The sequence below is a fragment of the Artemia franciscana genome, chromosome 10 (assembly GCF_032884065.1).
Source record: "Artemia franciscana chromosome 10, ASM3288406v1, whole genome shotgun sequence".
Taxonomy (NCBI): domain Eukaryota; kingdom Metazoa; phylum Arthropoda; class Branchiopoda; order Anostraca; family Artemiidae; genus Artemia; species Artemia franciscana.
Window position 1 is genome coordinate 47,341,564 of NC_088872.1, and position 25,904 is coordinate 47,367,467.

Here is a 25,904-nt window from a genome sequence, read left to right on the forward strand (position 1 = left end):
CATTACCTGCATTACTACTGTCATTACTACGACTAAAACTTCTGCTTTTGTAGCAAGTACTGTCAAGGCTGAGAATACTGAAATGAACATCTGAGGAAACATTGAGGGGAGAGTTGAACTAAATCAAAAGATACAAAATATATACAGATTCCAGATTTAGACATATTAGCAATATTATACATTGGGATGTTCAACTGACCAAAAGGCAATACATACATGCTACTACTGCTATTATTACTGCTGCTTTTACTTTTACTGATACTACCGATGCCAGTATTAGTATAGTAGTATTACTGATATAGTATTAGTAGTGCTATTAAAAATAATACAAATAATTACTGCTACTACTACTACTGCTACTACCATGATTAAATAAAAAAAACAAGTTTTTGAAACTGAAAGTAAGGAGCAACATTAAAACTTAAATCAAAGGGGCTGTTCCCTCCTCAGTGTCCAGCTCTTTACACTAGATTTTGACTCTTTCTCTCAATTCTACTTTATAAAACAGTAAACAACTTTAGCCTAAAGAGCAGGGCATTGAGGAGAGAACAGCCCCTTTCATACACAGAGTAATTTCTGTTTGTTTTAAGTTTTAATGTTACTCCTTACTTTCAGTTAAAAAAAATTGTTTTTTTTTAATTTCTGAATGTTTTAAAATTAATACATGTTTGATTTTGGCTCTGCCCAAATGAATAATTAAAACAAAATTTATGTATTTTTTTTTTTTTTTGGAAATGACTTTCTATTAGTTTTGATCAGACAATTTTCATAAAAAAGGGGTGGGGGAGGAGGCCTAGTTACCCTCCAATTTTTCAGTTACTTAAAAAGACAACTAGAATTTTTATTTTTAACAAATGCTTTTATTAGTGACAAAATAATATAAATAACTTACATAACAAACTTTTATATTCACATATTTTTATTATGTATAATAAGGGGTTTGCCCCCTTGTTAACACTTTGCTTTTTACACTAAAGCTTTAATTTTGTCCCAATTCTTTAAGAATGACCCCTGAATCACAAAGGCTGTAGAATAAATAGTTGAAATTATTAAAAATACTTTTGCTTAAAGAGCAAGGTAATTAGGAGGAGATGAACCTCCTATATGCATAATAATCTCTGTTCATTTTAAGTTTTAATGCTGGTCCTTACTTTCAGTTCAAATTTTTTTCATATTTATTTTTTCATTTTTTTTTTTAAATAATGCTAGAAAATCCTTTGTCCCCTTTCTGGAATTTCTCTTCTCTCATTACAAATTCTTTCGAGGGAAGATCCTCCCATGTAGCCCCCTCCACTCACCACCCCCCAACTAAAAAATCCCCCTGAAAAGGTCTGTACACTTCCCAATAGCCATTACTGTATGTAAATGCTGGTCAAAGATTGTAACTTGCAGCCCCTCTCCCCAGGACTGTGGGGGAGTAAGTCAGTCCCAAAGACATAGTCATTATGTTCTTCAAGATAAAAAAATAGTTGATTGACTTTTGGCTATCTTGGAAAGGGGTTAGGTTAGGAAAATGAAACTTTCAGGGATGGGTCTAAAGGCTAAAGTATGTCCCAGGAAGGTATTTTGAAGTACCCACCTCCACTCCTTCACCCTCTAGAGGGCCCTGAAATTTGCCTACATGACAGGTCTATAATTATTGAAATTTTGACAAAACAACATTTATTTTAATTTTCAGTTACCAGTTGCCTTTTCTCTGCCTTTAGTTCTGAAAAATGCAATTCCTGTTATTTGAGTAGAATTTTGAGCGATATCAATGGTTTTTTTTTCAAAATTTAGAAAACGTATTTGCATATCTTTAAAACCTTATAAATTGGGATTGAGCAAAGTTGTGAAGCTGAAAACAATTTTGTTGTAATTCATCTAAGCAGAAGATCTATTTTGCAAGGTTTCACTTTTATAACACATATATTTTCAAAGGTCATCAAAGGTCAGGGCCCTCTGGAGGGAGAAGGAGTAGAGGTGGATACTTCAAAATACCTTCCTGTGTCATACTTTAGCCTTTACACTCATCCCTGAAAGTTTCATTGTCCTAACTTAACCCCTTTCTGAGATAGCCAAAAGTCAATCAACTAGAATTTTACCATTTTTCAACTATGTAGAATAAAATGGCTATCTTAAATTTTGATCTGTTGACTTTTGGAAAAAATGAGCATGGGAGAGGGCCTAGGTGCCCTCCAATTTTCTTGGTCACTTAAAAAGGGCTCTAGAACTTTTAATTTTCATTAGATTGTGCCCTCTTGTGACATTCTAGGACCAATTGGTTTTTACAATCACCCCTGAGAAAAAAGAACAAAACAAACAAATAAACATGTACCCATAATTGGTCTTCTGGCAAAAAATATGAAGTTCCACATCTTTGAAGATAGGAGCTTGAAACTTCTACAATATCATTCTCTGATATGCTGAATGCAATGGTCTGATTTTTGTCAAGATCCAATGACTCTTAGGTGGCATTTTCCCCTATTTCCCAAAATAAGGCAAATTTTCTCAGGCTTTTAACTTTTGATGATGAAAACTAAATTTGATGAAACTTAAAAAATTTAAAATCATCATAAAAATTTGATTCTTTTGATATATCTAGTAATGTCAAAATTCTATTTTTTAGAATTTCATTTACTATTGAGCTGAGTCACTCCTTGCTACAGTTCATTACCATGAACTGTTTGATACCAGTACTATTAAGGCTATGTGGCAAATGTGAAAATATGACATAATATTTAGGGGGAATTTTAACTAACTCCAAAAACACCATGTGCAAGTAGAATTTTCCCCCCTCACAAGGCAACTCTGTAAAGTCTGAAAATCACTTTAGAAATTCTGAAATTCTTACTTTTATTCCTCCTAAAAGTGTATAATTTCATTTTACTCCTAATCTAATAATGTAAAAAAAACATAGACCTAGAGCCCAGATCATACTTTTAGGAATGGTATAAGTAGCCTATGGTATTTTAGACTTTCTTACAGTTAGTTTTCAGAATTTGATAGTATTTCCTTTTAAGGTGGCCAAAAATAAACTCCATCTTATGAAAAACGTTTGTCAAAGAACAGGCAATGTCTGAGTAGCCTATTGGGAGTTACCCTACTAATCATTCTATGAGAAAAAATCTGGAGCGTGTTTTGATCTAGATAACTTGCGCAACATTAGATAAAATTACCCATAGTTTTATAAAGAAAATCTACAGCTGTTTTCCTCTCATGCAATCCTTTATCTCCTTCCATTTCAGCGTCTCTTTGTGTGTTTAGAAAAATCTATGTTGTAGTTTTAAATATTTGCTTTAAATGCTGGTATCTATGGTATTAATTATTTAGATGTCGCTGTATTCAACATTGAATTTTCCTAGGTACGTGCTATGGGAAAGCGGGGCATTTTTCTCCAAACCACTTTTGGCTTCTTTTCAGACCCTATTTAACCTCTAGTATTTTGTTATACTTGTTCGATCGCTTGAAGTATGAATCAATTTCTGTGAAAATGCCTTCATCCATCTGTTATTATAAACAAAAATATGAATTCTGCCATATAAAATTTCGTGTGTAAGTGTGATTCAGGTGACGCGTGTCCCAAAGCCTCAATGGTAAATACAGGATTGTAATGAATGAATTCATTTGTTTTCTTTGCAAACAGTCTGTGGAGTGCAATTACTCCTTCTTAGTCCATATTTTAATTTCCATCAACCAGTTAAAAAAGCAAAATTGATGAATAGCTTAGCAGCACCCAAAGCACAGCTAAGTGAAGTGTGTAAATTTTTGATTAGAAGTTTAGAAGTTCATTATTCAATGCAATATAATACAAAATGCAATTCAAAATGGAATAACAATACACTTCTTCCCCCTCAAAAGGCTCCATGGCCAGGGATACAAAGGGGATTAACGGCTTTTTGTCACAAATTTATTGGAAAAACCCACATTTGCTTCAACAGCAGCTTCTAAGCGATTCAAACCTAATTCATCAGCAGTAAAACGATTTTAATTGAGTTCTCTTGCTTTACCTTATATCTTTAAATCCATGAATAAGTTGTAGATTTCATGAAATCTGATTAAAACTTTATATAGAACCTTTAAAAGAGTTATTGGAAGGAGGGGGTCACGTTGAGACTAAACCGGAAGCCTAATTTAATGGACAATCTTTTTGCAAAGAGTTTTAGAAAAGCTGAAGAGAAAAAAGTACATTAAACAATTTTTTTTTCCGAAAAATCGATCCCTTAGTTTTTGGTTTTAACGCAAAGAAGGAACTTGAAATCAACAGAATAAATTCTTGTAGTAATTAAGCTCTTTGCTTAATGGCTATTAGAAGCTCCCGTATTGTGCTATGTTACCTTACCTTAGACCTTAGTTCCTGGAGGGCCAGATGTGGGACATAGAGAATCAACAAACCCTTACCAGAAGTCTTAGAGCGGGACAGCAGCCGTGATATCCTCTCATTGTAGTTGTAACGACTTTTCAGTACTCTGCAGGTTTTATGATACCAATATTGTTGAAATAGGCCAAAGCTCTATTAACTAAGATTTAAGGGCTAGAATCCCAGCTAATTGTTTAGATATGAAGAAATGGCATGCTAGCTGTCTTATGAGTGGATCCTAGCAAAAATATCCTAGTAAAAACTTCAGGTATTTGAAAAATGCAGAAATAATTTTAGAGTAACTAGAAAGATGAAAAGATTTGAAAATTATTGCCAGAAAACTCATCATTGGGAGATCCATCAATCAATGAAGGTAAGCTAAGAAATCATTTCTCATGTTACCAAGCAGATGAACAAGAGAATCAAATATAAATTCTTTACATCTTCACTTCCCTATATTCTGGAATTATCTAATTGTTTCACTAAAAGATGTATTTTTCTCATTTGGACAACTCAGAAACAATGGCAGATCCGGGATTTGGGAGGGTGCGGCTTGCTTATTGAATAAAACTATGCTTCGTAAAAGGTGTATTTTTTCCTTCTTCTTTCATACTTATTTTTATTATATCATTCTGATTTAATTCTCCCGTTCATATTTTTGTCATTGCAATCACAAAAGCATCTAGTTAAACCCACACTACTCCATGCAATTACTAATGATATTCTTTACAGAAGATGCTACTTCTGATGTCAAAAATAGCATCAAATCTGGTAGCGAATTGTCAAATTCCGACTCCGAACTTGTTTCCTAAAAGTTATACTCCACAGCCTTTCCTAAGCTTAGTATGACAAGCACATCGTGTGAAACCACCCGAACTCAAGTCGAAGCTTCAGTAGACAAAAACAGTCATCTGAACCAACAAGCTGAACAAGTGATGTAGCAAAAAAATTTGTATTGACAAGCTTCCTATCTCAACATTGGAAAAACTGGGAGCAAAGGCTCTAATTTCTAAGCTTACTGGAGATCTTACTGGCCCCCCAGCTCGTACTGTTACAAAACAGTTAGTTACAGCAAAGAAAGTCAAAGTCAATCAGCTAAAAGCTGAACTCCAGAAAGTCAAGAAAGTTAACTTAACCCGAGACTGCTGATCTTTAAGAACAGGGTGTGGTTTTACAGTTATTAGAGCCCATTACATAATAAAAATGCTAATGGCACGCTCACTTTAGTATTTATAATGTTTGACTTTAAGAGACTAAAAGTTGCTCACACTAGCGCCAACATCATTCTTGCAGTAAGTAGTTACCTACAGAAGCTCAAGATTCTTCGAAAAGTTTACTTTAGAATTTCTGATTCAAGAGCTAATATAGTAAAAACCCGCAGAGAAGATAACATTATGCGATACTAATGCTTTGCACAAAAGTCGAATGCCCTTAACATATAGGAATCCAGAAACCAAGCTAACTAGCTACCCCGCTGAAGAATTCCGGATCAGTTCTGGATCTAATGATAACATAAACAATGCTGAACAATGTGACTTTCCCGACCTGATTGTAGAAGATAATGGCATTGAAGAAACGGGTTACACTGACTGCAGTAATTACAGTAAAAGTAGGTCAGAATCAAATGATTCAGACCCTGACAGTGATTATGAGAACTCAGTACCAAGACAATAAGGAGTTTCTACTGAAGTATTGACGCTGGGAGCAGCACTGGTAAAAATACGAAAGCTAATTAGAATACTGAAAGTGCCTTCAAAATCCCATGACCTCTTAGAAGCTATCTGCAGGACATTTAATTTTAGCCAATCCATCACAAAGGACATGAATATTCTATGGAATAGTACTTTCATTATGATAGATATGTATTGTGCCAGAAGAGAAACAGTGCACGAATTCTTCAACCGAAGCATTCGTGACGCTAAAATCAGAGAGTTCAAACTTAACAACAATGAGTGGTCCATTGTGGAAGCTGTCATTGAGGTTCTTCAACCTTTCAAACAGCCAACGGTGATAGCTAGACGGCCTAATTATATTTTGGCAAGGTAAGTTGTGCTGATGATGAAAGAACTTTAGTTATTTTGCGAGACACCAGATAGTGGTGCTATAGCTGAGTCAGTCAATGGCAGGAAGGAATACTAATGATGAACTCAGTTGGGTGGAGAATAAGGAGCATAATTTAGTTAGTAAACTGAATCATGGAATATCAAATATAACTCAATGGATGCCTCCCAGTGTTAAAATTGACATAAGGTTACAACTCTCTCCGTCCAATTTCATCTTGAGAAAACATTTGATGTTTCCCTCGATGCAAATTTCAATCTCACCTTAGAAATACTGCATTTGCGAAAACAGCAGGTTATGAGTTCTGTTGCTTTGGCAATAGAAAAATTAAGAGCCTCTGAAATAGTATAAAACTGCTCGTTCCTCAAACAATCCTCAATCAACAAGATATTGCCAACGATTCAAGTATCTACAGCAACTCTTCATTTACCAACGGTTAAATTCCTTCAAAACTTGCTTTAGCTTTTCTAAATAATGCCAGCGGCATAGGATTAGGGGTAAGTTCTTCTGTTCGCTCCTCAACAATACTGGTCCGTCTGTGCCTCCTAATGATAGTCCCAGCCAACCCTGCAGTCAAAGACCTAGAACAAATGTGCTCCAGATGAGGCTTTCAGCCCCTCAGAAATTGGACATGCAGTAAAAAGTCTCAAGAATAATAAAGCTGCTGGTATCTGTGGCTTAAACTCAGGGCTGCTAAAATATGGAGGTCCTGCAATGCTCCTGTTTCTACACACCCTGTTCTCCACAATCGGGAAAACAGAGATAATTCCCGAGCATTGGAGGAAGGGTGTTATCATCCCCTTATGGAAAAGAAAAGGCCCAAGAAGCGACTGCTCCAACTACCGAGGAATAACCCTACTGTCAGTCCCTGGCAAACTGTTTTCAATGGTCCTGCTGGATCGATGTCGGAGCATCATTCGAAAAATCTGGCGACGGGAGCAAGCTGGTTTTATGTTGGATCGTTCAACCATCGAGCAGATTTTCACGATTCGTCAAATAGTAGAGAAGACCACAGAGTTCCAACGGAAAGCATTTATTGCCTTCGTTGACTTCCATGCTGCATTTGACTCAGTCGATCGGACAGCTCTTTGGCGGTTTCTAGAGATTACTGGCCTACCCGAGAAATATTGCAGACTTCTCAAGGCGCAGCACCATGGGAAAGAGAGCTGTGTACAAGTACATGGTCGACACAGCCCGTTCTTTCAAATCACGACAGGGGTGCGCCAAGGATGTGCAGTGGCCCCAGAGCTCTTCATTGTCATCATAGATTACGTTATGACAAAAACCACTTCACATCTCAGCTTCGGGCTCAAATTTGGAGATCATACCATCACAGATGTTGATTTTGCCGTTGTCTTGGCCATTCTGGAGGACTCCATGGAGCAGCTGCTGGAAGCGCTACAAATTCTGCGAGAAGAGGCTGCCAAAGTAGGACTGCATATAAACTGGAACAAAACTAAAAATATGGCCATAGACCCGTCTTCTCCTGCTGTTAACTCTCCAGTTAGCCTGGATAGCACCACTTGCATCGAGGTTGTTAAAGACTTCACTTACCTGGGCTCCATGATTTCTTCATATGGCTCACTTCTCCCCGAGCTGCAGGCGAGACTATCTAAAGCGTCATCTGTCATGGGTAGACTGAATCTTCACCTTTGGCGAAAACCAAACATCAGTCGCACAACTAAACTGTGGATCTTCATCGCTCTAGTCGGCTCTGTGATGCTTTACGGAGCTGAGACATGGCAAGCATCAGCTGCAACCCTCAAGAAAATAGACGTATTTCATGCAAAGAGCCTGAGGAGGATTGAGGGCCTACGATGGTCCGAACTCGTCAGCAATGATAAGCTTCTGCAGCTCACAAAGATGTCTTGGTTTTCGACTCAAGCAGCCGAGCGAACTTTACGATGGTTCGGGCATCTGCTTCGAATGCCACCACGTCTAACCGCAGAGATGATCTATGACTTTGACCCTATCAAAACTGGTTGGAAGTGACCTCGCGGCCGACCGAAGAAACGTTGGTCTGACAGCCTGTCCGAGTTCTTGACGATGGCAAACATCAGACAGGGCGAAGAGCAAATACTCGCCATGGACTGAAATGGATGTTGGAGGCAGATGTCACTCTCTACGCCGAGCGGTGCCCGGCAGGAGACTCAAGTCAGGTAAGTCAAGGACCTTCCTCTCTTGTATGTAAAGTAAATGCAATTCCACTTTACAATTTATCCTTTGAAAAATTGACAATGGAATGGACAACGCAATCCCCAGATCGAGATTCACAACTATTTGAAATGGTACAACATATACGATGGTCGCAAAAAGCCACAGTATCATAATTTTGTGCACTCAAGATATGAGTTTTTTCCGAACAGGCACTGAACATTTAGAGTTTACCTTTGCCAAAGCGTAAAGGGAGAGTGTAGCGTTATTCTCATGAAATCAATTTGAAATCTATTGGGAAATTACCCCTAACAGTACTTGGCCATTAGACTTGGCACCATGAGCAGTAATCAAATAAATAATGTAACATGTATCCATAAATTTCCAAATACAAATCCTACTGCATACCCTCGAATTTCCTAAAACATATTCATAGTGCAAACAATATCACTATCATTTTTAACAGTAGTCTATCGACTGTGCAGATGGGGCATTGGCTATGAATCTTTCAAACAGCGAAGAAAATAAAAATTTTTGATCCTCTTGGTCAATGGATTCTACACACATCACATAAAAACTTGCTTGAAAGAAGTGGGAAATCAATTATTCAGAATCATAAGCGAGTACAAGATTTGTCAACCAAAAGCTGTGGTTTTTGTTCATTCCTATATTTTATTTTTCAATGTCGTGACTATACTTACGAAGAGTTTCTCAACATTCATGTAGACACGCCTCGAATAAGTGACTTCATAGTAGAAAATATCCTGTAATATCTGTATAATATTGACTTCAGCGCTCTAAGAATAAAATATTTTATAATGTTTGTGAATTTGTTTATTATAAAGCATTTATGTACAAACATCTTTTCCTCTATCCTTTAGATTTCTTCTTCTTCTTTGTCATTTAGGTGGTTGTCATCGACAACGATTAGTGGTTACTGACCATTGGGATTCAGCTTTTACAGATCCTGGCGAGCAAAGTCAGGGTTACATTTTCTACAGTATAAAGTAACTTCATTTTTATTATAAATCTTTGTAAAGTCAATGATACTATTATGCTTCATATTGTAAAATTCATCATGTTTCTATTTCCTTATTTGAAGTAATTTCACAAATGATATTCTCATGTTAAGAATCACTTTCTGTAACAGCCAAGTAAAAATCTGTAGGCTAATGATTATAACTATCAATGTCCTGACAACGATGACATAGAAACTATACCCTCTTAATGTTTTTACAATTTAAAAATGCTCCAAATTCTTTTTCCTAAGGGAATTTTAATTCACGACGATACCATTCCCTTAAAAATAAACTGAAATCACGTTTCGGATTTTTTCAATCATGCCAGATCACACTTATCTTAGTGACAATTGGAGCATAGATATCTTTTTGGGCGAGAGTCACAAAGCAACTTCAAGACAGGAATTGCAATCCTTCCATCTGTATAGCGTATCTTCTATGCAATTTACATGGATTGCATAATAAACACTTTTCGGTAAAGTCATCAACTTTAGTGCAGATCTCACATGACGACCAGCTGCCCAATGTATATAAACATAGTGGACATGTATAGAACATTTTTTCAATGTATTGACTCCCACACCAGCAAACAAAACTAACTTATGAACAATAGAAATGCTCTTTTCACTTCTAGAGAGAGAGAGAGAGAGGAGTAATCGAGTAATGTTAAGATCAATTATGCCTGTTTCGGACAGGATTTTAAAAAATTGTCGACTGCTCTAACGAAAAATGGAGACTGAAAAATCATCATGGAAATCTGAATGGTTTTAGGTAGTGTTGGAAGCAAATCCGGAATACCAATTGGTATTTTTTCAATCAATGTGTAAAAAATTAAGTAAATGAATTTGACTCACAACGTGAAAGCCTCATACAGTATTCCAAAGTTGGAGAAACATTTCCATGTTAATTTCAAGCTTTTTTTTTCACAGAATATTTTCTTTTGTACGGTTAACATCTGAAATTGATCATTTAGATTCAGACCCTTTTCCAATGTTTCGAGATTCCTAAAGATTTTCTGTTTCTATATGTAATTCTTCACACTGCAAATGCTGATTATGGATTAAACTAAAATTTGCAAGTTTCTACTTTGTGAAAACTCTCAATGCCTATTGGTTTCCTAGAGAGAGGAGTGAACAATCAACTCAAATATCTAATCAAAAGAAAAAAACCCATTATAAATCATTTTGTATTGTCAAAAAATGAAATAAAAAATACCGTTATCCTCAATATGCTTCATGATTGCATTCAATCTTTGTTGTAGTCTGAATATATTCATTATAATAACTTTTACTACGAAACGTATTTGTTCATCCCACTGAAATTTACTTAATGATAGAATATATCTAATAAACATCTCTCCCACTCAAATGATAGTCGACCATCCTTTCCAATTTCAACTGCTAAATTCGGAGCTCTTATCTTCACACGGTGGCTTTCAACTCCATCCAGTTGCAATAGTTTAAAACCATCCATTTTTTAAAAAATATTAGAGTGGATTTTCCAACTTGAAACATGGTAAACTAATCAAGTTTTTATGTGGAATTGTGGTCCTAAGTAGCTTATCGTCAAACTTTTATAGCAACGATTACGTAATGGGTACTCTGCACCTGGCCGCTTGTATCCGAAGACCCACTTCACCGAGAAAAACAGCTGGCAATCATTTCCAAGAATTTTTCTTATCAGTTGGAAGTAGAGATAACGCCGTATGTACAGACATCTTGTTGTGTCGTTTGAATAGTGGCTATACTGGCCACTGAAAGTAATTAGGGTACCGGTCGCTTGAATTAATAGGGTACCTTTGCGCTTAAACCCATCTTGAACATATTACTACTTTTAGGGAAGGAAGTTAAGACTGCAGCTAGGAATATTAGTAGAAAAGCTATATATTTAATATAGAGGAGAAGGGGTTTATACAAGCATAATCTGAGTGATAGATCATATGAAAACAAAAGAAAATGTAAAGAAAGTGGAGAAAGCACTAAAACATGAGTTAAGGAGGTGTGAAGTAGAGGCCATGCATAAAATTGCCGAGAATCAGGAAGATGCAGATCTGGAAGATTGTGCTGGCATATTAATAGATTGAAAGGGACTAGTCAATCTGGGCTTTTTCCAGTTAAAGATAGAAACGGGACCATAATAAATGATAAGGAAAGATTTAAAGAGAGATGACTTAAAGAGAGATTATGAATATTATGAGAATATGATAAACCGTCATACATATGCAGGAAAAGATATAGAGTAAAATGAAAAAGTTTGTGATACCTCGGAAGCGAAGGAATATTTGTTTTGTGAGGAAGGATTAGCAACAGTACTATAAGGATTAAAAAATTATGATGTTCTAGGTGCTGATAGTATGGTAAATGTGTTTCTTAAATATGGTGGTTCTGAGGTTAGAAAGTTACTGAAGATTATGAATATGATGCTTTAAAAAAGGGAAGTACCTCACGATTTTAGGAAAACTTTATCTAAACCACTGTATAAGAAAGCTAATAAGGGTGACTGTCTTAATTATCGAGGCATTAATCTGGTCTCTATAGGTAGCAGATTACTTAGTAATATAATACTTTGAGACTGAGAGATGCTGTAGAAAAAGTTTCAAGAGAAGAACGGTAGTGTTTTAGAAAAGGTAAAGAATACGTCGACCAAATTCTCACTCTCAGGTTAATAATTGAGAAGTGTCTTAGGTGGCAAACGCCTTTGGTCCTCAGTTATATAGTATGAGTAAGCGTTCTATTCTGTTGATTGAAGAGCTTTAGAAAAGGTCTTATCCTTGCATATTATGCCAGACAAATGCATTAAAGTGATTAATACTATGTAGAAGAATAAAACGGCTGCGATTAAAACAAGGAAATAAGGTTAGTAGCTGGTTTTGTAATAAATCACAAGTTAAACAAGGTTCTGCTCTATATCCCTTTATATGGATCATTTTGATTGACTTCGTCCATGAAAGGACGCAAAGGAGCAAAGGACATCACGGAATTAAAGAGGTGGGGACTATTCTTCAGTTAGATTATGTTGATGATTTAAGCATCCTAACGAAAGTGTTAACAAAACAAATTAACTTTTAGAGGTTTTTTTGGGTTTAGGGTGCTAGAATAGGTTTGAAAATTAATGTTAAAAGGACTGAGTCACAAAGGCTAGGAATAAGTGAAGACGAAATGGTGACGCTGCGTAACTTAAAGATTAATCAGGTGAGCAGCTTCACTTACCTTGGTAGTATTATTAGTAAAGACGACGAAAGCAGTGAACATGTTAAAAGTAGAATAGCCAAGGCTCAGGGTGTTTTTCACAGTTAAAATTTCACAGTTAAGGCTGTCCTCCTCTGAGGACTAGAAAGGTAAAGAGGTATATAGGAGGTTTGTTCCTTCATCTCTTCTAAGTTATCGTTTTTGCCTTAAGCAGACTTTGGGTAACTTGCCTTACTAAATGTTCTTCCTTAACATATTGAATTTAATCTATAAATTTACCAAATGGCTCCGAGGAAGCAACTAAACTTTGGTAGCACTTAATTGAGGCCATAGATTCGTATCGGTATTTAAAAATTCGGAGAAAACTTTATTGTAATGTTAAATTTGATAAGAATAAAAGGAGAAGAAAAGGTTGGATTCCGTGCTATTGAATAGATTTTCCCCAATGGTTTTCGTTGGAATTGATTGATGTGGTATGGTATGTGCTGCAGTTATCCAAGGAGATCGTCTCTATTGACCAAATGTCGTCACCAAGAAAAGAAAGGATTGTTGGTAAAATCTAGGACTACTGTATGTTTCTGATTGAATACACTTGAACAATTAGTTAAGGCTCGAGTCTGTGGTATTAGAATCTTTCAATCTAAATTACTCGATCAGGTAAATTCCACTAGTTAGGTCGGGAATGGGGCCACTATTATTTTAACTTTTATTTGATCAGTCAAAAGGGTTCAAATGGGCTGTGAGAAAGTGAATTTAAAGGCTTCAAAAGTGAGCTAAGAACTCCAAATAACCATAAATGATTAGACAAAAATTTATCCGTTCAACTCGAAACATAGTTCCAATTATTTCTCTTAGTAAGAAGAAGTTTTGCTTGGACCTTAGAGGGATTATAACTTCAACAAGGAAGACCTCAATTGAATTCCCCAAGGTTGTGGTGATATCTTTAAATTCCCTAAGTATCCTTAGCTAAACTAATAGCAAGTCCCTCTCCCTAGCCCCTCTGTATTAACATAACGGCTAGCCTAGCTGTATAGACAGTAGAGAAAGGACAGAGGAGGTAAAAGTACAAGATTGTTAGATTTGATAAGAGTAAAAAAGGAGGAGAAAACGTTGTGTTACTAAATAAACCTTCCCCGACGGTTTTCTTCGGATTTTATCGGTGTGGGCTGGTGTGTGCCTGTAGTTCCAATAACTCCGAGGAGGTTGTCTCTATTGCCTAATCGTCACCACTGAGAAGAAAAGATATATCGTAAGGCTTATTGACTAATGAATATTTCTAATAGAACACACTTGAATAACTGGTTAAGCCTAGGATCGTAGTCCAAATTATCAAATTAGGCAATTTCTGCTGATTAGATTAGAGATGTTGGTTCTACTTTTACAAGTTTTATTAGATCTGTCCACATATTTCAAATAGAATACGAGAATAAATTAATGCTTCTAAGGTAAGCTTCGAACCTGGAATAAAATTTATTGATTAGACACAAATTTCCCTTCTTTTTTTTAACAAGAATGCATATTCCTTGAACCTTAGGTAAACCTTCACTTCAACAAGGAAGACCCTTGACTGAATTTTCCTTGACTGGAAAGAACTTTAAATTCTTAGCTCGTCTATTAACACTTCCCTTTACCCTAGCCCCTCTGTATAGAAGACATCATGGCTACCTAGGTGTATAGACAGAAGAGAAAGGACTGGAGAGGTAAAAAACGAGCTAGAAAAAGAAACCCCATCTAATATCATCGTATAGACACCAGAGAGTGGATCTAGGAGGCAACACTCAGAGTCCAGGGGAATTTCAGTTTATATGTGTAAGATTTATTATAAATACTGGGCCTAAGTTCCAAGAGACACTAGGGTAAGAATAAAAAAGGGGTATGATTCAATTAGCATTTAAACCCTTGTTGTGAGTTACCCTATGTTACCCCTGGGTTATTCCAAATTAGCTCTCACTCTTGCTTAATTAGCAGTAATTTTAGGAAACGGAAAAATCTTAAAAGTAAACAGTATTTAGATTAAGCTATGTTTCAGTAATGCTGTTTTAGACTTGACCCGGCCTTAAAAATTAGAAGGAACAAAATAAAATTAGAAAACTCGCACCCAAATCAAAGTAAAATCTAACAAGACTTTTGAGTAATTTAAAGGGCAATCACAGCCTTCTGCCGTGATCAGAATAGACTTTTATAAAATTTCTTAATCAATCAGATTAAATCCAGAGGCTACTTCAAATTATCCGAGAGACTCAATACTCTAATAAACCAAATGGGTAAATTCTCAAAAAAGGGAAGATACAGCTCTGACCAAAGTTAGGGACAAAAGGAACTCAGAAGATTAAAATGACAACTTAATTCAACACAAAAATAGAATATCTCGGCTCAAACAAAGTGACGAAAAGGTTTTAAATTATTATTTTGACTTTACATTCGAAGAAATTTAGACAAGACAGGTGGTTGCCGTCATTCGTTTAAGAAAGGCTACTTACCCAAAAGTTCCTTTCCTTGCTAACTAACAAGACAATCCCAATCTCCTCTAACCCCCTATATTTTCTTTACTTAGTGCCTCATTGTGATTTGTTCAGAGATTAGTTTTGTCTTCCACCCCTCTAAATTTTAGGCAATCCCTAGCTTCTTTTAAATAAGTAGTTTTTTCCCTGTATTTTTGGGTCTTGTTTTTATGCTTTTAAAAACTTACAATGTCGTCAGATCTCACGATATATTTTTTAGTAATTTACAAAACTCGTCAGAATTGAGTCTTAAATTAGTTATTTCGGTTCCAATGTTTCAATAGTTGCTATTCTTTGAAACAAAGAGATGTCGTTGCATTTAAAACTTGATAATTTATTAAGGTGGATATAAAAAGCGAAGGTATTTTGAAGTTTTACCTTGAAAATTACTGGCTAACCAGGATAGCCGGTTTGTATTTGACATATTGGACAAAGGGAAGTTCTACTAAATTTGAGTTACTAAAAAGAAGCAAATTTATTAAGCATAAATACTAAGGCATTCTTTCACTGTCAAAATTGTATTTTGTTTTGTTTGTATATTCTTAATACTTACAAAAGGTACTAGAGCCCTTAAATAACTTTCAATATTCTTTCAGAGCCTCTTTAGAGGCGAAAAAAAAGAAAACAAAGTAGGAGGCACATCGGTGCAGCCCATGGTAAAAAGTGATTTCCGTTTTGTTAAAAGTTGGGGCTATAAGTTTTCCAGTCAGGGGTTTTTGATAATGACGATTCCAATGGTTCAGTTTTCCATTTTAGCTCATTTCTTTCATTTGAAAAATACTTGCTGACACCGCATTACTTAGAAGGAGTTTCAACCCCTTTACTACGGAGTACCTTACTTTGTCTTGGATATCTGTCCTGCTTCATTGCGACACTATTTTTTGTTTTAAGTTTTGATTTTTTGTTCTTCAACACAAGAAATTGTGTTTATTTGTTTCAATAGTCTCTAAATGTTGTTGGAGTTAATACTGATTTTTATTCGTGTTATACTTATGATCTATATAAATAAATAAATAAATATATTCGCAAATTTGATGGTAGGCCGTTAAGCCTCAACAAAATAAAAATCTTAATTTGCATTTCTTCTAAATTTACACAAGGAGAAAATGTCACTTGAATAATATTCATCAACTTCCTTCTTGAATGTCAGTAGGTTTGTGGAACAGATTACTCTTTCTGGTAAGTTGTTCCAATGCTGAACCACTCGGTTGCCGAAAGTCCATCGGCCCATGTCCTTGTAAAAGCGTTCCATACTCACTTTGTACTGATGTCCTCGGAGATGATTTTATTGAACTGCACGATTCTCTGGACTGGTACGTTATCATAGGCTCAATTGCAGAGCTTATACATTTCAATAAGATCACCACGATGGAATCTATAGGCGAGGGTTGGGATTTCAAGCTTTCTAAGCCGCTCTTCAAAGGGAAGGAGGCGTAACCTGGGAGATAATTTAGTTATCCTCCTCTGAACATTTTCGAGAGCATCTATGTCCTTGTTGTAGTATGGCCTTGTAGAACAATGTTCATACTCAAGAATCGGGCGGACAAGGGACTTATAGAGCATAGCAAGCATTTTGTCGTCCTCGCACGAGAAGTTTCTTCTGATCATACCAGCTACTTTGGAAGCCTTCTTGATGACAGCTTCATAGTGGCTATTGAAGTTCAGTTCAGAATCCACTAAGATGCCTAGGTCTCTTTCTTCTTTACTAAAAGTGAGTGCAGCAGAACCAAGAGAGTATGAGGACGAAAAATTTTGTGGACCCAGAGTGAGGATATGACTTTTCTGGGTATTGATTTCCATGATCCACTTTTTCATCCAGTCATCGATTCGTTGGAGATCCGCCTGCAGGTGGTGAATGTCTTCACATGACGAGATGACACGATCGAGCTTTGTGTCGTTCGCATAGAGAAGGATGCCAGATTCTATGCCCTCAACTAGGTCGTTGATGTAGAGATTAAACAGATGAGGGCCGAGGATTGACCCCTGAGGTACTCCGCTAAGAACTTCCTCTTCGGTATTGCTGAGACAACTTTCTACGCACACAACTTGCTTTCTGCTAGGTAAGAAGTCCGTAATCCATTGAAGAATTTTGGATGAGGACCCGGATGAGGAGAAACCGTATTTCCTGAGCTTCTGGACGAGACGTTTATGGGGAACTTTGTCAAAAGCTTTCTTGAGATCCAAGTATATGAGATCAATCTGGAACCCTTTGACGATATTTATCTTCCAATCATCTGTGGCACAAAGCAGTTGGATTTCTGCAGATTGTTCCTTAAGAAAACCAAACTGCTTTTCGGTAAGTATTTTTTCTCGTTTTAAGTGTTCTATGGTGTGGTCTGCAATAAGAGACTCAAGTACTTTACACGTGATACAAGTGAGACTTATCGGTCTGTAGTTTGATGGGTCTTCTCGTTTCCCACCTTTGGATATTTGGACGACAATAGCTTTTTTCCAAATAGCGGGAAGCTCACCGAGTTCAAGAGACTTTCTGTAAATATAGACTAGTGGCTCTGTTATTACTGTTGCAAGTTCTTTGAGCAGTTTTGGATGTAGATTGTCTGGGCCTGTGGACTTGCTTGGGTTAAGTTCTCTGAGTTTCCTTAGAACATCGCTATGGTTGATCTCTATCTGTCTTATCGAGTCTCTTAGACCCTGAATTGGTTCCTCGCGGCTAAAGTGGTCAAAGTAAAAACAGTTTTTTACTTCTGAGTAAAAACAGAAGAGAACTGGCTGCTGAGAGTATTTGCCTTGTCCGTGGGATCGTGTACTAGCTTTTGTTTCACGGGATCGTAAAGAGATGAGACTCTACTTTGGTTTTTCCTTTTGCCGTTCATGTGTTTCCAGAAACTTTTTGGGTTTTCTTTCAAGGAGAAAGCTAATTTACGCTCTCTAAGCTTTCCTTCTCTTCTTGTTGCTTTCCGAACCCTGTTGCGGAGCCTCTTGAATGCTTTATCTCGGTCGTTACTTTGTCGATTGCTTTTGTAGTCTCTCCATGCTTTGTGTTTTGCTTTAATCAGTTCAATATTGGCTTTAGGTAATGCAACACGGGTATATTTCTTGTGCATAGGAATAAATTGTTCTTCCATTGAGGCTACAATCGTATTGAGCCTTGTGTAAATGGTGTCTAACGACTCCAACCCACTGAATTCTTCAATCCAGTTGACATCCGAAAGCTCTTTTCTCATAGCAACGTAATCTCCCTCGTAGTAGTTACGTTTCGGTGCCACACGTGTCCTCAAAACCTCCATTTCCAAGCTAAACACAATTACCGAGTGATCCGATTTACCGATTGGTGACAACTGCTTAATATCTGATACCAGGTCTCCATCGCTTACCAGTAGCAAATCGAGGATACTTGGTGTATCAGATCCCCGCATCCTTGTTGGCTCAGATATTAGCTGCTCTAGAAAGTGTTCGTTAATAACGTCCAGGGATTTACTCGTCAAGCTTGCGGTAGATTCCGTGGTGTATCGCCTATTCCAGTCTATCTTAGGGAGATTGAAATCTCCTATAATAGCAAGCTTTTGATTGGTATTCTTAGCGAATGCTGCTATTTGCGAGAACAGAGCTTCGTCGGATGTGTTAGTGTTGTTGGGGCTACGATAACAGATCCCAAGAACAGTGTCGCTGGTCGTTTTAGACTTAATGCAGATCCACAGACTTTCTTTGGGCTCAACCGTGTCGGTTGACATCGATATTGGATGCACGTTGATGCCTTTTCGACAATAGCAGACTATCCCTCTGCCTGTATTCTCTTCCCGATTTTGTTCATACTGATAATAATCTTCGATACTGAGCTCTGCGACGTTAGGTAAGTATCTGTAGTTTTTTGGTTTAACCTCTACTATTGCCACAATATCCGGATTTTCCAGTTTAAAACCTGCTTTGCTTCCTCCATTTTGTTTAAGAGAGAGTCAGCGTTGACATAGAGGCATTTTGTTTTTTTTCGGATTCATTTGTATGGCTTGGGCCTTTTCCTCGTCAATTTTGGGGCTGTCGTTGGCTGGGACCATTTGATGGTCTCGCCTGTTGTCTCATTCTCTGGTTCCCGTTGGACCTGGGATTGTTGCTTCCAGTAACGTTAGAGTGTTGCTGTGCTTGCTGACCTTGGCTCGACTTTGCTCGACGCTGTTGTGCCAATTGTGCCCTTTGCATTGGTGTTCGATCAGGGTTAATGCAGACCAGGTTTTTCACAAGTTCGTTGGTCGATTTTCTTAGATTTGGGGCTGCGCTGAGAATCTTCTGTCGCTTCTTGATTGTGTCGATTGAGTCCTTCAGTTTGACTACTAAGACGCGTGGCTTACTGCCATTTATTTGACTACCCACGCGTACAGCCTCACGAATGTCGTCGTGCTGCAGGTGAGCTCTCAAATCATTCTCTGTAGTTAGGTTGAGCACCAAGTCTGTGTCAGAGGTGTCTTCTGACTCCGGGAGACCAAAGATCTCAACATTTGTCCGTTTTCCTTCTCTAAGTTGTTTTTCCTTTTCTGCCTTCAGTATCACATCAACAGTAGTATCATAGCTTTGGATGGTACTTTCCATTGGAACAGGAGCTGGGAGCGAAGGACTGGGTGCATTTAATTGGAGCGCTTCCCTCAGTTTTAGCTGCAGGAACGATACGTTTCTTTTGTTTCAGCTCTCGCATTCGTATTTGAAAAGACGTGAATCAGGATCTAGGCTCTTTATTGTTAGGAATAGATCGGCGTTTAATTGTCTACATCCCGCGTGCTCGTATTCACCACAGAAAAACATTTGATGGCTGTGGAGTTTTCTGTCGGTAGATGACAGTAGCTGCATAGTTCATTTGCAGCGCTGAGCTCGACCGCTTCAGGTAAGGTGGCGTTTCCCTGTCCCAAGCTCTGATCCAAGATATTATTGTTGCCTCTGGATGTTGTTGGCATATCGTTGTTTGTGCTGATCGGAGTTGAGTTGTTTTTCGGCGGTGGATTTGGACTAGGGGCTACTATTGGGTTCGATCGGGTTTTGGCTCCCGATGCAGGTGAGCTTGTATTCGCAGGCTTGCAGCTAGGGCAAACAAAGATGCTTGCTAGTTCACGTGAATATTTTGTCTTTCCGCACGTCAGATGGCACCACTTATAGTATTTGTGTACTTAGTCAGATGTCACCACTTAACTACTCTGTGTACTTAATCTGCGTTCTTTTGGAAGACAGATACTTGGCAACTATAGACCGGTGCTATATGAAGAGCCACAAAGATGGTGCTATATGAAAAAGGCGATGTAGATGGCGAGCTAATCAATATGGGAAAAAAGATAGCGCTGATAAAAACATCCAGAGAAAAAGACCTATACTAGGAATTGGAGAAGGTCTCTCAAATTCTCCTTACCTAAAAATCTATCTTTAGAGTGTAGAAATCAATATGAAAATAACCTCAAAGTAATGCAGAAGCTTTATCCCATTAACAGCAAATATGTATCTAAAACACTAACATGCATCTAAAAAGTATTTTGATGTCAAAGATTTTGACATCATTTGACTTGAAACACAACTTAGATTTTTTTTACTTGTGACAGTCGTTTGTCAATAAAGTACCTTTAGTTTATTGCGGATATTCGTCAAACAAGGTCCTTTTCTGTTCACGCAGAGGCGATTACGGGTTTAAGAGCGCTATATCTACCTAGCAAAATCTTTATTCTGAATAATAGAAAAAAAACACAAGGAAGCTAATAAATGAAGTCGATATTTTCATTGCGCCAATTAGAAACTGATTCAATATCTTATCACAGCCCAAACTTAAAAATAGAATATTGTTGCCAAAAAATATAACTAAATATTTCGAAAAGTATAGGTTTTGGCTATTTATCTTTACCCTGTAGATTCGACTACTTTTACTATTACTGATAATTTTTCACTGAACTAAGTCACCTTAGGCACAAGCATCTATGCAAGCTCCTCCTCCAACACTGTATACTCTGAACGCCCCTCTTTACTTCTTTCCACGGTTGTCATTTTTTATCCTCTCTGAATTCTTCTCTCATCATTTGAGGACGTACTTTGAGTATGTTTGGCTCAAAACAGATTGCAGTAAAGCGCATTCATTTATAATATATAATAGCACCAATATGTCACATTGAACAATAAAAATGAAATAGGGAATACTAATCGGGAATATTTATCAATAATGTTCACATCTTTTACTCTGGGAAAGCTTATTTTCAATGGCGTTCGTTTTAAAGACTGGAGAAACCGTTGATTTGATTTAGGTATATTATTTAACAAATTGGATGATTTTGAACGAACTGGGTTGCAAGGACGATGTATCCTGAAACTAGGGAGGGCTATAGGAGGATCCTTGTAACTTTTTCCTTGTCTATGACGCAATGATGCTATTGGAGACATTGCTAATTCATGAAGCTCAATTATTCCGAGGTCTTTGGGGAGTTCTTTGCAATCCTGTGTTTGACAACCATCGGCAGCTTCTCGGATGTCTCTCTTCTTAGCCTGAAATATTAAAATATATGGAAGTAGAATTATTACTTCCTCAAAAAGCGAAATAAAATTTGTAAGGAATAGGACTAATAAACTAAATTTATAGGGTCTAAATAAATAGGACTACTAAAAGTAAATTTGGATAACAATGTGTCTATGGGAAGTAGCAAGAAAAAGAAAAACACATACAGCCAAACGATCGCTTTGCCTGAATGAAAGCAAGGCATTCTCAGCACTGATAAGGAAAAAAATATTTTATAAAAAGAATGGAACTGAACAAAATTAGAAAAAATTAAAGTAACAAAACTAAATTCAAAAAAACAAGAAATCTTAAAAAAGACAGAAAATTTAAAAATCAAAGCAAAATATGAAATAGCTACTTCATGTCTATTCTACTTCCGTAGTTTTTACATAGATTACTTCCTTTTTGAATTTTGGATTTCATAGTTTTTTATGCTGGTCTCACACCCGCAGTTCTCAAGATTTACTTCTTTGGTTTTGTTATGGTTGGTCAGTTCGGCCTTAGATTTTTTAGCCAGATTATTTGCTCTATAGCTTGGCAGTTGCTGCTCCGAAGGTGGTCACACAATATTGCATATATTCTACAGCAGAGCAAACAAACTTAAAAATATATTTCTGATTTTTTAATTTCTATTAAACTCCATTTTAAAATTTTAATTGTTAACTTAAAAACAATCACGTCCGAAAAAAACATTGACATTGATACTTCCATTTTCCTATCATCTTATATCCAAAAGAATGAGAAATGGAACAGTTTACAGAAATTAGAAACTTTTAGATACCTTTAGGTATCTAAAAAAGGAAGTTATCTAAAAGAAAGTTACATAAAATCTTGTGAATCCAAATTCAGTTAGTATTTTGATCTGAAGATAAAGCAGAAGATAACATTATTTGTTTTCACTACTAATTTTTTTGTGGCCCATGACCTAAGCATGCCATCTCCCAAGACTTAATGGATCACAATCTTTCCATAATACTTTAATTTAGTTCCTGGATACATATCACATAAATCTTCATCACAAAAGATCATCTTAAAAGCATAAAACCGAACCCCATGAGTCAAGGAACACCAGCAACCCGAGTCAAACGTGACGTGGTACATTAACTACAAAAAACTACTGTTTGATTCCAAAAAAAGAACACTTTTTAAAACACAAGAAGAGGGCAAAAAGTAATTTTGTAGGGTCAATTCCTCCTCCACCTCACCTTTGTTCCCTCCAAATTAACATCACTTTGGAGAGGAGTATGTACAGCTCTACAGTCCGCAGGGAGATAGATGCTGCAATTACTAGTCAGTAGTAGTAGCATTATTTGTCACATTTAACTCAGCAATAAACAACACTAATTAAATGGTGATACGCATCCAAAGTAACGAAAATATCCACCCAATTCTAAATCTCTATTTTTTTCCTATTTTGACGAGTCAAGGAACTTGCAAGAACAGCAAAAAAAGAAACGCTTATATTTCATTCATATCACTCCAAGTATTTTTATTGACATTCATCTAAGCAAAACTTAATTTGATTTTCGAGGAAACGTAATTATAGAGCAGAAAATAAAATGAATAAACAGATAAGTCCTTTTTTCAAAAATTGTGGTATCCCATAGGGAAGACTTTATTGCATTAAAGAACTTCTCAGTAGGACTAAAAGAGATTATGACAGAAATTTAGTTTTAATCCTGGTATTGCCCTGATTCCGCTATTTTGATCGAAAATGCTTTTACACAACACAGAATTTACCAAACAACTGCCAATTTCGGGAAAGATTGAAACAGAATCTAGGCGCAAAGTTTAGAAATTCTTATATAAAAAGTCATTACATAACCTAAAATAAGCAAAAAAAAGCGCTTCGAAGTACCTCTAGTTCATTACAGCAATACGTCCTAGCTGGAAACATTTTCCATTTAGGATTACACCTTACTTATCTTCCACTTATGAGTATAAGTGAGGATGGATTATTCTTTGCTTAAATTTACACAAAAACTGTGTAGTTTCAGGGATTATTCTGGACTGATCCTAATTGCTTTAAGTTAAAAGTTTACTTAATTTTAGTTCCTACTCGACAGGTAAAATGTTTATGTGTGGGCTAAAACAAGCAGCATTTTTATTGTGTTCTGGCAATCAATGGCGTCAATTCATGAGAATTTGGGGAGATGGGGAGAAGTATTTTTCAAAATCTAGGGAAGTGGGCTAAATTTGTTTTTTTTCTGACATTTTCAATGAAAATACTAAAAAAGACATTTTCAAAAAAAATATCCCCGAAAAGTGTTTTTTTCCAAAATCAAGAACAAGAATTAGTGCCGTTGTATGCGCAAAGGATATTTTAATATTCTAAAGTATTTATAAGGGATTACGCCTGGCATCATTCTAGGATAACTAACTATTTTTTACAATTAGACAGAAATTTTTAGAGCTGGAGCGATATATGTAACTTAGTGAAGAATGAACCAAGTTTCATCGTAACCAGTGTTTAAAAATGCGATTAAAAAAAAAAAATTGTAAAGTGCGAAAACTGTAATTTGTAGTTTATTCAGTAATGATAGTTACCATTTCGATTAATCTTGATTATAAAGAGTTTTGAAAAAAAGGCATGTCGAAAAATAGCTTAATATCCTTCAAAAAAGCTTGCAAATAAAAACAAGAGCTAAGACCTCATATGGCCCTTGTAACGAGGTCGGAAGAGCCAAGAGGCAAGAGCACATATGGTATGAGCTCTATTAAAATTCTAAGAATCAATAGATTGATTTAAAAGGAAAACCAGAAGCTTAATGTCGGTCAGGATTTAAAATAAGAGCTCTGAGATACAAGGTCCTTTATCAGAATTTATCAAGATATTTGATATTTGACCTTTATCAAGGTCAAATATCAGAATTCATTAAGATCCAATCACCCGCTCGTAAGTCAAAAATACCTCATTTTTCTAATTTTTCCTCTCCTTTCAGCCCCCCAGATGGTCGAATCGGGGAAAATGACTTTATCATATCAATTTGTGCAGGTCCCTGACACGCCTACCTATTTTCATCGTCCTAGCACATCCAGAACCACCAAACTCGCCAAAGCACTGAACCCCCCTAACTCCCCCAAAGGGATCGAATCCAGTCCGGTTAAGTCAAACACGTATCTACGACATTTACTTATTCTATCCACCATGTTTCTTCCCGATCTCTCTACTCTAAGCTTTTTCCAAGATTTCCAGTTTCCCCCTCCAACTCCCCCCAATTTCACCAGATCGGGTCGGGATTTAAAATAAGAGCACTGAGTCATGAGTTCTTTCTAACTATCAAATTTCATTAAGATTTGATCAACCGTTTTAAGTTAAAAATATATCAATTTTTCTTTTTTCCCCAACCCCTCCCCACAACTCCTCCTAAGAGAGTGGATCCCTTCCAATTATGTCAATCATATATCTAGAGCTTGTGCTTATTCTTTCAACCAAGTTTCATCCTGGTCTCTCCACTCCAAGTGTTTTCCAATATTTCCGGTTTCCAAGATTTTTGTTTCTACCCTCCAACCCCTATGTCCCCGGATCCAAATTGAATTAAAAATCGAGCATCTGAGACATATGATCTTTCTATATATCAAGTTTCATTAAGATCCGATCATCCATTCGTAATATAAAGAAACCTCAATTTTCAAGTTTTCCAAGATTTCCAGTTTCACCCTCCAACTCCCACCAATGTCACTGGATCTGGTCATGCTTTAAAAAGCTCTGCAGCACAAGATCTTCTAAATATAAAATGTCATTAAGTTCTGATCACCCGTTCGTAAGTTACAAATGCCTCATATTTTCTAATTTTTATTTTGTCAATTACCAACCCTCCCCCCCATCTCCCCCAAAGAGAGCGGATCCGTTCCAGTTGTGTCGATCATGTATTTAGGATTTGTGTTTATTGTTTTCCCATCAAGTTTCATCCCGATCCCTCCACCCTAAGCCTTTTCCAAGATTCCCTCCCCCCCCCCAACTCCCCCCAATGACGCTGGATCTGGTTGGAATTGAAATTGAGAGATCTAAGTTATGAGGTTTGAGAGATCTAAGTTATGAGGTCCTTCTAGATATGAAAATTTCATTAAGATCCAATCATTCCTTCGCAAGTTAAAAATACCTCATTTTTTCTAATTTTTTAGAATTAACCCTCCCCCAACTCCCCCAAAGAGAGCGAATCCATTCTT

At 36.7% G+C, this 25,904-nt stretch overlaps 2 protein-coding genes across 4 annotated transcripts in view; both read right to left on the reverse strand.

The window, feature by feature from the left end:
- The window catches only part of LOC136032287 (PHD finger protein 14-like), a 352,444-nt gene that overhangs the window by 111,593 nt on the left and 214,947 nt on the right, over positions 1-25,904 (reverse strand). The window contains exon 1 of one of the 2 annotated variants that reach the window (XM_065712556.1): positions 3,159-3,268. The exons of the other annotated variant lie outside the window; for it this stretch is intronic. Coding sequence (XP_065568628.1) covers positions 3,159-3,222 — 64 coding nt within the window. The 5' untranslated portion in view covers positions 3,223-3,268. Of the gene's footprint in view, positions 1-3,158; positions 3,269-25,904 lie in introns of those variants that run through there. 2 annotated transcript variants of the gene reach the window in all.
- Positions 20,882-25,904, reverse strand: part of LOC136032288 (gamma-aminobutyric acid receptor subunit beta-like) — a 64,198-nt gene continuing 59,175 nt past the window's right edge. For both annotated transcript variants that reach the window (XM_065712559.1, XM_065712560.1), the window contains exon 8: positions 20,882-21,724. In XM_065712559.1, the coding sequence (XP_065568631.1) occupies positions 21,323-21,724 (402 nt within the window). In that variant the 3' untranslated portion in view covers positions 20,882-21,322. The remainder of the gene's footprint in view (positions 21,725-25,904) is intronic.